The sequence below is a fragment of the Gopherus evgoodei genome, chromosome 5 (assembly GCF_007399415.2).
Source record: "Gopherus evgoodei ecotype Sinaloan lineage chromosome 5, rGopEvg1_v1.p, whole genome shotgun sequence".
NCBI classification, from domain to species: Eukaryota; Metazoa; Chordata; order Testudines; family Testudinidae; genus Gopherus; species Gopherus evgoodei.
Window position 1 is genome coordinate 119,526,393 of NC_044326.1, and position 13,520 is coordinate 119,539,912.

Below are 13,520 nucleotides of genomic sequence, written 5' to 3' on the forward strand. Positions count from 1 at the left end.
CACACATCCAAAACAGCATTTTGCTCCAAGAACTCCATGGTAGTGGATAACATGGCAATGCACATTTTACAGCATCACACCCTAAAATGAGATGAAACCACATTTTATATTATTTGTATTCCAATTTTAACATGGCCAAGATTTGTGTACCTGTCAGGAATAGGAAGCACCGAAGGTATGGATTCCACGAACTGGACTGCACAAGGTGGCTCCACTGGTGCAACTGTGAGCAGGGGTGGCTCAGAGGTCTGTGTAGCTACTGTGTGTTTATCAGATAGAGAACTTTCTTTACCGGCTTCATTTGTCATTAAGGTTGTTGGACCTGGAGCACTCAACTCTGCAGATTGAGTTATTTTCCTGGTTGACATTAATTTAACAAGTAGTAGTTATTATGAGACCAGATATGCAGAAGCACTGCAACTGGAATTCTTTATTTAATAAAAAGATAAACAATAGTTGCTATCTATTTCTAACAGGGGTTTTATTTGTGACAAGATGCTACTGGCACAGCATAGGGACTCTGCTGTATTATCTTCCGGATTAACAAAAAATGCAGCAAGAAAAATAGGACCAGCCACATACTGCTTCCTCATGGTAGTAGCTTTTTTCAAGGTTTAACTCTGACAACTTACAAACAGCCTCATTTAACAATGAAAGCAAAGTATGTTGTTTTTTTTAAAATCATGATTCCAGCAGTTTCTGATATACTTGAAACAGAACGGGTGACGTAAGAAACACTACCTAGTGTAAGTAGATGCCACTTTAGACACTGTGGCTACTTGACTACTGACACTTAAAACCTGAACAGCAGCAGGTGGATGAGGTGCACACTTAGGTAAGGCTCCCAAAGGATTGTCAAACAAGAGTTTTCTAAGGCAAAAGAAAGCAGAGATATAAGTAGCACATTAAGCAGAGAAAATAAATATAAAACCCCCCCATAGTATCACAGTGTATAGCCTCCAAGGAAAATAATTACTTTCATTACATACTAAAGGAACTATGGTGAGTTAACAATAAAATATATACACGGCTGCTAGTATTTTGTTTGGATTAAATCTTTGGCAATCAGAAGCCTCCCACCGCCCTCCACCCCATTTACACACACCTTCCCATTTACATGAAGTTCTGAAATTTGATCAACATTTCTAAATTCACAGATTTTGGCAGGTGGGTGGGCACTTCATTTAATTTTCCCCTCATTTTTCAACCCAGGAGATGGCTCAACTAAAAATATAGAAAATTATACTGGTGCAGTCCCCTTCCAGCCTTTTTTTTTTTTTTTTGGGGGGGGGGGGGAGCTGGGGGGACCAGCCCTAATGACAAACACAGGGATTTTGCCCTTTCCAGTTATTTTCTGGAGCTGCCCTTGAATTCAGTTCCTACAGTCTCACTGATTTCACTGGGCTCTGTATGAGACTCTGAATGCAGGGAAATAGTCTGACATCACATGAGCTTGTTCTCCTTTGGGGAATTTTTCAATCACGTTTGGATTTACACCCTCATTTCGTGCAGAACAGTTACTTGATATTCTTTTTTCTTTGTTGTTGGCTAGAAAAGGGATTACTTTAACACTAGCTGACACTTTTCCAATAAAAACCTAAACATTACACTTATTTCAGAACATACTATTAGCTGCCTTTTAATCAGCAACAGCACGTCAAGATTTGACTATTCATATTTAGCACCATATAGTAAAGGATAATATATAAATTTGTGATATAGTAAGAATACCTAATTCAAAGTATTTCTTATACCGTTTGAAAAGTAAAGACTAACATTCCAAATCAACCACTTGGCATACATATTACTTTGGTGTTATGTATCTTCCCTCATTTTAATGGCAACATTCACACTGACAACCCACCTTCCTTAAAAGTTATTTTTAGTCCACCCAAAACCACATTTGTGATACTATTAAGACATGACAACTTTTCACAGATGTAACTGAACAACCTAAAGACTCTTGTTGCCACTGACCAGCTTCATATTATGTCTGTCTATTTCAAGATATCTGGGACACTTTTTTTTTCTGGAGGCTAAGGTTGCCTGGGAAATGAGTGATCCTTGAAGGAGTGAATGGGTAAATCCATAAAAGTAATTTCTAAATTAGTTATAAACACTTAAACATTTGGAAGCGTAAGGAATGCCCACATTTTAATACAACAATTTTATATGGGGAAAATAAACGACAGACCAAACAAGCTATAGCAGTTGGGTATATTGCCTCGTGACTAATTTGCACTTTAATTACAGGAATGAATAGACAATTATAAGAATTTTACTTTACATTGTGAAATCTGCCAAACAGGCAGTAAGCCTGGCTTTCATTCAGTAATAAGCTCCAGCTTCTTCATGAGCTGTAATGGCAATCAAACTCTCTCCTCTTCTTGGGTTCAGAAGTGGATGACACAAGTGACTGATTTCAGCCAAGGAAAGAATCAGACCACCAGGAAAATGAAGATCTACACTAGCTCAGTAACAATAAATGCAGGACACAAATGATGAGATTAAGTCTACTGACCCTTGGATAGCCTTTTTCTGCATTGCTAAATATGACAGCTTTCATAGCAGTTACTCATTAATTTCAGATGGTCATGGTTCTGAAAATAGGGCTTTTTTGGAGATCAATTTAAGATGTATACTACTTAAAGTGTGTTTGAGACAACAGCCTTTCACCGCTTAAAAACATAAGAACGGCCATACTGGGTCAGACCAAAGGTCCATCCAGCCCAGTATCCTGTCTGCCAACAGTGGCCAATGTCAGGTGCTCCAGAGAGACTGAACCTAATAGGTAATGATCAAGTGATCTCTCTCTCCTGCCATCCATCTCCACCCTCTAATAAACAGAGGCTAGAGACACCATTCCTTACCCATCTTGGCTAATAGCCATTAATGGACTTAACCTCCATGAATTTATCCAGTTCTCTTTTAAACCCTATTATAGTCCCAGCCTTCACAACCTCCTCAGGCACAGGTTGACTATGAAAAGCTTAATGAAAACAATGAGCTCGGTTCATAGAACATCATTAGCAGCCAATTATTTCCAAATGTCTTTACTACTACAAACTACAACACATGCGCAAGCACACACCCCGCCCTCCACAAAACTGCTCAGGTTAGGAACTGTCTAGGTGTTCTGGATTACTTTTCTTTGTATGTGTGAGGTAATACATGAATTTACCAACAAAGAGGTACTTTCTTTGGTGTAAGAGGGATTTTCTTCCAGACTTGAGTGAATTCAGTGCTTAGAGATTAAGATCAGATTTCAGCCTGGCACGCTCTAGTCTCCTCAGAATGCATGCCCATGACTCCCCCTATAAGAACAGGAACCATACACGCATCAGCTAAATTACTTTCCCTTCCCTACATTCACAACACTTGCCCGCACTACAAGCTTACCCAGAGGGTGAGCATATACACCTCACCCCTCTACCTTTCTGGAGCAGATACTGCTATTCTTGCAATAGTGTACCAAACTGTCCGTTTTGCAATATGCACAAACATTGGGGGCCCAGGTCCTAGTCCACCATTTCAGATGTTATCGATACGGGAATTTCTTCCAGATCAACCTAGTGCAGTGACAATTAGGTGGGGATGGATATTAGTTTCCCCTTATTTAAGTATGCACTTACTAAATATGTTATTTCAAATAAGTTAGCTGTGGCATCAGAAGGAAAAATTAATAAGTAAGAGCTCAAGTGAGCCATTGCATTGTTCATTATGATGTTCCAGATGTGCCTGTGGTGAGGGGCAGTGGCCATCTCTCTGCTTGTACAATACCTATCATAACAGGGTGACGATCCCCACCAGGTTCTCAGAGCACTACACTGACTGAAATATTGAATCAAAAATATAAATTCTTCTAAGTGTCATTACTGTTAACACTTACCATAATCCTCCTCCTCCTCCTCTGACCTCACTAAGGCAAAATACCGTTTTACTAACTTACGTCAGGGGAGACATTGAAACAAGGATTACCCTGCTTTACAAGAGAACTGCTAAAAACTTAACAAGAGAGAAGGACAGTTTTATCTACATTATCCTAAGATAAAGCCATCTTAGTATGTGCCAGAAATGAACATGAAAGCTACCCCGAAACTCATCTCGCTACATGTTTGGAGATGGTCCAACCTGTGAAAACAGTCTGATGGACCTTTTGGCTTGACCGGAGGGAAGAGAGACAGACACTAACAATTCTTTCACTACTTTGTCTAAATCTTTCAGAATAAAGTAATCCATTTGAAAGAGTAGTCATACTATGATTTTAAAACTTGTGAGTGTGTCAGTATACCACAAATAATGGTAAAAGCAAAGTTTATTTATTTTGATCTTACAGAAGTGCTACAAGGGCAACCTGCCATATGCACTAAATCAGGGATGGGCAAACTTTTTGGGACAAGGGCCACAACTGGGTGGAGAAATTGTATGCAAGGCCTGGGCAGGGGGTTGGGGTGCAGGAGAGAGAGTGGGGTGTTGTAGGGGACTCAGGGCAGGGGGTTGGGGTGAAGGAGGGGTGTGGAATGCAGGAAGGGGCTCAGGGCAGGGGCTTGGGGTACACAGACATGCAGGGGGCTCAGGAGCAGGATGTACGAGGGGGCTCAGGGCAGGGAGTTGGGGTGCAGGCGGGGTGTGAGGTGCAGGCAGGGGGCTTAGGGCAGGGAATTGGGGGGCAAGGTGCAGGCGGGGTTTGGGCTCTGGCATGGCATCGCTTACCTAAAATGGCTCCGGGGTGGTAGCGGTGCGCACTGGGGCCAGGGCAGGCTCCCCGCATGCCTGCCCTGGCCTTACGCTGCGCTGCTCCAGGAAGCGCTGCAGCCCCTGAGGGAGTGGAGGGCTCCGCGTGCGCTGCCCTTGCTATGCCTCCAGGTACCTCCTCAGGCTGCTGCTGTTTAATGTATAGCTGGGAAGTTAATTTTGTTTCCTTGAGTCCTAGATGGGTGGGTCTTCCGATCCCGACATGGAATATGTATACCGAGGGAATGTGGCTCTGTTTTCTGCAATTGATCTCACATATATGATAGGGCCTATGCCAGGGAAGGGCTTGTTTTCAAGTGAGTCTATTAGTAGGCAGAACTGCGATATAGTAAACTTAGGCACGTTGATAGCATACAAGAAGGGACTCCAGTTTTCTTTTGCTGGACACTGATCCATGGATCGTACTTAGAAATAGTTCATTCCAACTGAAATACAGTATTTGCAATAGCAATCTGCTGAAGTGTTTGTATCTCAACAGGTCTCAAGATACTATTAATTCAGTGGTGTGTAAGAATTTCTTAAAAATAATTATTTTTGCTGCTTTTTTCCTTATTTGGTATAAAACTCTCAACAGTGTCACAAAATGTACAGTTAGAGTTTTTATCTCTTGTGACTCCCTCTCTCTCACCATTCTGATAGACCGTTTTAGTCCTATGCTGCTGCACCTGTTCTAACCAGCACCCATTCCCACAGTGAAGAGGAACCTCAATAGCCCAACTAAGCTGAGATTACCACTCAGTGACTGAGTCCTCAGGTCTGTGGCCTAAGGGGAATGCTGTCACCATCTACTCTTGACAACTATTTACATACCAGCACCTAAAGAGCAACTTCCTTATGTGGTCCCCGTAGGTCACTATGGTTTACAGACAGCCTAGACGATATCAAGGAAAGGGAGTTTATTTGATTGGTGGGCTGATCTTCTGGTCTTATGGCCTTAAACTTGGCTAGTACATGTGAATGGAGGGGAAACTGTCCAAAACTCAACTCTTTGTGTTGGCTTCTTGGTAGGAGGAAAATTCTACAGGTGTGGGCTGAGGCAATACTATCTTTGTCCGTTATTCAGGGTATACGCTCACCTTTTGTCAGAATGGCTCTCAGCTTAAAGGTGTAATTAGATCAGTCATTGTTCCTGGATTCTCTGACAGCTGCTAGGGATGGCAACATCTATGTCAGCAGGCCTGGAAGCTGCAAACCTGCTCCAATACAGTAACTCCTCACTTAAACTCATCCCCATTAACGTTGTTCCGTTGCTGATCAATTAGAGAACATGCTCATTTAAAGTTGTGTAATGCTCCCTTCTAACATTGTTTGGCAGCCGCCTGCTTCGTCCAATGCTTGCAGGAACAGCAGCCCGTTGCAGCTAACTGGTGGGGGCTTGGAACCAGGGTGGACCAGCAGCCCTTTTATCAGCTCCCCCTAAATTCCCTGTGCAGCAGCTGCCCAGCAGACTAGCAACTGCAGCTGTCTCTCCCCCCATTGCCATGTGCTGCTCCTGCCCTCTGCCTTGGAGCTGCTCCAAGACTCCTACTAGCTGTGTGGAGGACAAGGAAGGAAGAGGGGGGCTAATGTCAGGGTGTCCCTCTCCCGCCTGCTCCTGCACCCCGCTTACCCCATCTTCCATAGAGCAGGGGAGACAGACCAGGGCTCAGGATGGAGGGAGTTTGTAGCAGCTGTCGTCTCAGCAAGCTGATCTAACTAACAAGGCAATGTACTTAAAAGGGGAAATGCGCATATCTCCCTCCATTCCTGCTGCTTTGTAGAGTGAGAGATAACCCTTGAGAGATCAGTCAATTCCTAGTTCATCATTTAGCAGTAAGGGAAATATCCCACCCTCTGACTCCTCCACCTCAACCAAGCTTCACAATCATCATCACTGTGTACGAGTATTAAATTGTTTGTTTAAAACTTATACTGTGCGTCCGTGTGCATATAATATAGTCTTTTGTCTGGTCAAAAAAATTTCCTTGGAACCTAACCCCCTCATTTACATTAATTCTTACAGGGAAATTGGATTTGCTTAACATCACTTCGCTTACAGTCACATTTTTCAGGAACATAACTACAACATTAAGTGAGAAGTTACTGTACTGACCTCAAGAGAGTTTTACCCATAGCTTCCCCAGGTAAAAGTCACTGTAATGGACTCGACACAGCATACTTGAAGAAGACCAGCCAGAAGCTTCATTTGGTGCAGAATGGGGTGGGCTTTCAGAGCACAGGTCTACACTCAAATCTGTCTTGGCTTCCTCATCACTTCTAGGTCAAATTCATAGTGTCAGTAATTATCTCTAAAGCTCTGATTGATGCAGTAACTGGTTTTAGAGAGTCTGTTTTGGAACTGGTAGAAACTGGCTGTCAGCTCCTAGGGTAAGACCCGTGCCAGGCAGAGGCTTCTCATTTGAGAGAGTCCTACCATTGGAATTTGGTTCCCCTCAGCCATCTGCTAGAGCCTGAGGTGGTAAGTGTCAGGGAGTGAAACAAAGCCTGTTATTACCATATAACAACGGGCATGTTTTTCTGTTTATTGCCTTTATTTTTTGGTTAATTTTGATAAATTTGTATTGAAGCTATGTCCACTATGAAAGCATAAAAAGATACATAGGGGATAATAGTGGAAGCTTAGGATTAATCATTTAGGAGAGGTTTATGTAATTTATGCATTTTAAAAAAATATGTAAATGCGCTGACACTAGGTAAATAAATAATATAAATAAAGGGCAGCAGCATCCTCCCTTCAAGAGCCTTGAGTCATAGCAGAGAACACAAAGAACCTATTTCTTTAAACAATGGCTGCCAAAAAATATTAAAACCACAAAAATGCTGCTCACGTGAACTGTTTGACAATGGTAGCTCTATGCTTGGATCAAGGTATTAATATAGAATGGTGCATTGAATTTATTTCAAAATAAAAATAGTGTTTCTATAGTGCTTTGCGTCAGTGAAGTCTCAGAGCTTCACTATCTTTTAAATATCATCATAGCACCCCCGTGAGACAGGTGCAAAAATCCCTATTTTAACAAATGAGGAATGGAGGCAGCACTGGTATGTTTACACTGCATTTAAACACCTATTTGTGGCCTGAACCAGGTGGGGCTGTAAAATGGCCGTGTGGACATTTGGGCTTAGGCTGGAGCCTGGGCTCAGGGACTCTACATAGGTCTACACAGCCATTTTTAGCCCCACAAACCCGAGTCAGCTGACCTGGGCCAGCCACGGCTGTGCCACGGGCTTTCTATTCTAGTGTAAATGTACCTAGAGAGACTAAGTAACTCACTCAAGGTCACAGAGGAAATCTGTGGCAGAACAGAAAATTGAACCTAGGACTCCCAACTCCTACGTTAGTATCCTAGCCACTGAATATTCCTTCCTCTCTAAAAGATGAAAAAGGGCAACAACAGATCAAAGTACACACCTTAATCATACTGCACCTACAATGACTGCTTCTGCCATTAGTACACTGGCCAGCTATTGGTTTGATCTAACTACAGTCTATACACTTAGGGGGATGAGTAATAACAAATTTCCATTCATGTCAGAAAAGCTGTCATGCCAAAGAAGGTGTGGAGGAATCTCAGGATGTTTGCACTCAGTATCCTTCATATTTTAATGCAGGGCCAATATTATGGCAAAACAAAACAAGAATTAAAACAAATTGAGGATAATTTCCACAACGACCATAATATACTCTTTCACTCAAGAACACAGAAACGGTTAATGAACCAATAAATCCCATGCATAGGTGTTGCACCTATTTTACACGCGGCTAAATTGAAGCCGATAACTTAAGTGACTTGCCCAGGTTACGTAGTGAACAACCAACAAAAGCCACTTATTTCAGTAAAACATTTGACAACAACATTATGGCATATATGGTACAGGAACAGCAGTTAAATGGACATATTAGAGACAGAAGCACAAGTAATAAAAGACATGTTTTATGGCTGCTAACTCTTGTAAACTGATTGTGAAAAGGATGGCATGAGCAAGTCAGTTAATGGGGTGTTTGGGTTTTTTGTTTTTTTTTAAAACTAAGGGAGGTGAAATCTGCTGTGTTAGCGTGAGACCAACAGATTCCATGAGATGAGCTTCCTAAGACAGAAGTTATTACAATTCAAAAGTAAGTCTTATAAGATTCATCCAAAAATATTTCATATTAGTTTATTTTAGAGGTAAACGTAACCATCAACTCCCAGGCACATTGTAACAACCAACAACCAACGACAAAAGCCACGACTTTCAAAACAAGCTGAAGAACAGAGACCCCATTCCCTGTTGAAATCTAAAGCTCAAAGGCCTGTATGAGGTCATACTTGATGACCTAAAGTTTAGGCTTTGGAAGAAGACCACGAGAATAATCAGGCTCCCAAGGCAAGAACCCTCTATAATTAATTCCCTACCACTTGCAACAGAGTAGTCCAACTTCTAGAGAGGCTCTGGGTCAAGAGTAGTTATACTTAAGGCTGTGTGAAATGTAGAACTGTCCAAGAACAGGGTCCATTTTTATCCTTTTGATTAGCTTTTGCATCAATCTGTCCATACTGTACACATAACTAAAATAATCCAATTGACTAAATTTAGGATAACGTACAAAAAATGACAGGTCTTGTTTGGTGTTTGTTTTCTCTTCCAGACACAGAGCCACCCCCGCCCCCCACTATTAGCTTATGAAATTCAGTACATCAGTGTAGCTTATTCACGTTAAATAACATTTTATAATTTTTTATTTTCTCTTTCTAAACCCACAGATGACCCCCAAAAAAGAGTCTACAGTCTGCCAAGAAAACATGGTCTAAATAGTGCCAGTTAAGGTATCCAAGGTCAGTGACTGGAAGTTTGCCATCTCTCATTTCATCACCACATAGTATAACATTCCTTTAAGAACACACCATATTTTTTCAATATATTTAATATGGTTTTGCCTCAGTGGGAAATACATTAGAATTAACTCTCAACCTATACATTAACACTTCATTGTTATCAATTAGAGCAGGTCATGGGAAGGGTCACCCGCTGACAAAGTTGATTTTTCTGAACTGTTTTACTACATAGTAAGTTATTTCTTATTCTAACTAGTATCTGCAAGTGTTTATGGGCCAGATCAATATTTTTCTGCTCCTCTTCCCTCTCCTCCTGCCATGCTCAGAAAACTGGTGATGTTCAATTTAAATGGGTGACAGTCAAATCCCCCCAAGATAGAGAAACATGGCTAGTATAGATTTTCCTGTTACAATTAGGAAGAGTACCACTGGAGAATCATTTACCTCCCATGGGGTGAACTTGAGACATGTCCGGGAAGTCTGGGAGAAGGAACACTGACAGCTGAAGACGTGACTAACGGTGAAATGTCTGAAGTAGATTCTGGTCTGGTGAACAGTTTGTATTTCATTCAAGGTAACAAAATCAAATCAACACAAACAAGATGTTTAATCTACATTTAAGTGGCATAATAAAAATATGTTAAAACGTGAACAAAAATATCAATATCTTGAATGGGAATCAGGGTTAAAGTGAAAATCAGAGCTGAGATGAGGCACAATTTGTGTGTGACTTTTCTTGACTTTGGTGAAGACTGAAATGTGTATTGTTGCTTGTAAAATCAGTAGATGGTCAATTATATTTACAGAGATGAGACATACGTATTTAATGTCACTCTGCACAGCCTGATGGGAAAAAAACACAGTTAATACTAAAAAGGAGATTCTCAGAAGTTCTAATTTGGGCTTCCTCTTCGTGTTTTATACCCTTTCATTGTGATTTCTTCATTTTAGAAAACAAGCAGGGTAAGTCATTTGCTTTATGCTGCCACTCTGTCACTTACTTTGGGTGCTACAGGAATTGAGCAGAGTGGGGTTGGACCTTGAAGTATAATTCTTAGCATTTTCTCCATATTATGCCACCTGCCCAGACATGACTGAAGTAACTGCAAATGTGACATTTAATGCAACCAAGGTCTTTTGAAGAGAAATGCACATCACATTTCTAACTACAATGTCATTTTGTGACAAACAGTAAGTAGGAGTTACAAGGTGAGCGTGTTAACATACACCACCACATTTGTCTTCCACAAATTTTGAGCAAGTAAAGCTACCTACATGAGGATGTATTCTTTACTTTTAGTATCATGCAGATTTAAATATCTTAACAGGTTTCCAGTCTTAAGTGATATCAGTGTATCTAATGGACTTAGCAATGACTGAGAAGCAGACCTCATAGCTGGTAATGGTGTTGATGGAGGTTCTGATGCAGGTGTCATATCGACGGTCTGAGTAGCTACTGAATGTTTATTTAGATCGAAAGAGGAATTCTGGGCTTCTATTCCATTAGGTGGATCTGCAGACATGCTTTACAGAGAATGATAAAAAAAAAAAAATCACATGGACAGTGTTGGAATAAATGTGTGAAAATTTAGAACTGACCAAAAGGGAGATCGCTATTTCACTATGCCTAGGGATTTACTAATCTAAAAAACTAGAAAAATCTCTACACAAACCTGCTCAATATCACTAACAAGTCAAACAGTAGCCAACTCAAAATATTTAATGGATTTGTGAGTAACATGATAATAAAGTTCTATTTTAACTTTAGATTTCAGGCAAATATACCAACCAAAAACAGTGGTACAAGGAGCGATTGATGGTTTGAATATATTACATTTATAAAAATAACACTGAAAAAACATGCACCAGTGTTCACTCAGTATTTCATTAATGTCCAAAATTGTGTTCCTCAGCACTCAAGACATCCAGAATATACTTGAAAATGGGAAAATTACTTTATTACTAAATGACAAGGTGTAACCCAACAAAATCATTGAATGCTTCCATGGAAATAAAATTTGAGTGTTATTTGTGTATTCTACTGGAGGTAAAACTTTCCATGATCACTGTTACTCCTTCCAAAAGAAAACACATTTTTATCTACCTAGCTACATACAGGGATGGATGAAACTCAAAATATTTGGAAGTTTGCTTTAGAGAAAGTTTCAAAAACTTGGACATTTATCTGGAGTTTATTCACAACTCTTGAAATTCTTCACCCTTCTTTGATTACATCCCCTTTGCCCAGGCCTGTTAATTTTAGGCCTACCCCCACAATAGATGCAGTCAGTTCTTTTATTAAAAAAATAAATAAATCAGGACACTAAGTATTTTCCCATATCACAGGAACAAAATGCATTCTGAGGCCTGATTTGAACGAAGCAGTTAGCTAAATACAGATCATCATATGGACATATGACTGAAAGCTAGTCTGTCTTTTTGAAGGTTAAATGTACACTTTGAATCAGAGTGGGCATTAAGGTGCGTTACTCACATTTTAAAATAAAAGAAGTCTAATGTTTCGCCCAACAGTTTTTACTTATTTCAATTTTTTTTTTAATTAAGAAATGATGAAACTACGATGTCATAAGTGTGGTTGGGGGGAAGAGACATCTGGTTATGGAACATGTATCATGACATTCAAGTCTGTAAGCAAAATATCTTTAGATACATTTGATGAGAGAATGATCTTTGGTTTGTCAGAGAAGGTGTTGTCCCTTTAAGGACTAGAAAGCCAGAGAGTAACTACATGGAGGCAGCTCCAAACCTGGACAGCATGTGGATACTGACCCATTCTCACCCAACCCCCTCAGTTGACCTGAGGAGAAGCGGACTATTTATGTCCACATCTGTACAGTAGAGGCCCTCTTTTCCACCTGGACTAGGCTGAACACTCTTCCACCTGTTGAAACTGGAGGGGGAGGGAGGGAGAAGAGGCACAGCTGGTGAGGAATTTTCCTCACCCTCAGGATTGGCCAAAGTGAAGTCATTTTTTTCACCTTCCCCAATGCAAGCTGGAGGCTTTGGCGGGGGGGAGGGGAGGAGAGTAAAGGGGGTGAGGCTATGGTGTTGCAACTCATTATATAGGTGGGGCGGATTCCCAGTGAAGGTACTCCATAGGGAATAAATATGGTGATCAGGTAAAATGGATTGGGAAAGGATTTAATAAGGTATTCTTTATAGGAGTGGAAACAGGGTGGTTAGGGGCTCCTATGACTGTTATGACAAGGAATCAAGCACCTCTCCCATGACCCCGTTAAACCTCATCTGAGATGGGATGTACGTGGTGAGGTCCCAGCAGCGTGGTGACTGACAGGAAACTTCTGGGTATATGTAAAGGACTATGGAACTATATGCACTGTACAGTTTTACCTACCAGGCATTCCCAGACATTTAGGAATAAAGTTGCAGCCTATCCAGTGTCTCCTTTCCTTTTTCTGGCATAGCCACACAATGAGGTAGAGAGAAGAGTAAATACACTGAAAACATTGCTACAGAGCATTTAGATGAGTAGACTGTGGACTGTTGCTATTCAAGATCAATGGAAATCAAACTGATCACAGGGACAGCGCACAGGTTCTGACTAACCTGTTCATCCACTGAGCAATTGGGTGCTTACTTTTAATTAGGATGAGCTCTTCTGACTCCCTTGTTCCTATTGCTGAGTAACTATGGCAACACTTTTGAACAGATAGTGGGAGAATGTGAAAATAGGAGTGAGACTTTGCTGGCTAGTGAAGGTGGAACAGACTAAATGGAGGCAAGAATGAAAACAGATGGTTTTAAGAAAAACATTAGAAGTATTTTTGAGAGATTGACTGGTAGTTTGCATAGTTGTAATTCTCATGTAGAAAGTCTGAAAAAAAGTTGTGATGAAATATACCATTCACCTCTTTTTTCTAAGCCAACCAAGGTAAAATCAGTACTTTTTGTTTTTTGTTCCTGTAT

The 13,520-nt window shown here is 40.7% G+C and overlaps 1 protein-coding gene across 1 annotated transcript in view; it reads right to left on the minus strand.

The window, feature by feature from the left end:
* PDLIM5 (PDZ and LIM domain 5) overlaps window positions 1–13,520 on the minus strand; it is a 189,354-nt gene that overhangs the window by 53,772 nt on the left and 122,062 nt on the right. The window contains 4 exon segments of the mRNA XM_030564809.1: window positions 151–357; window positions 742–870; window positions 10,017–10,118; window positions 10,962–11,096. Of these exon segments, the coding sequence (XP_030420669.1) occupies window positions 151–357; window positions 742–870; window positions 10,017–10,118; window positions 10,962–11,096 (573 nt within the window).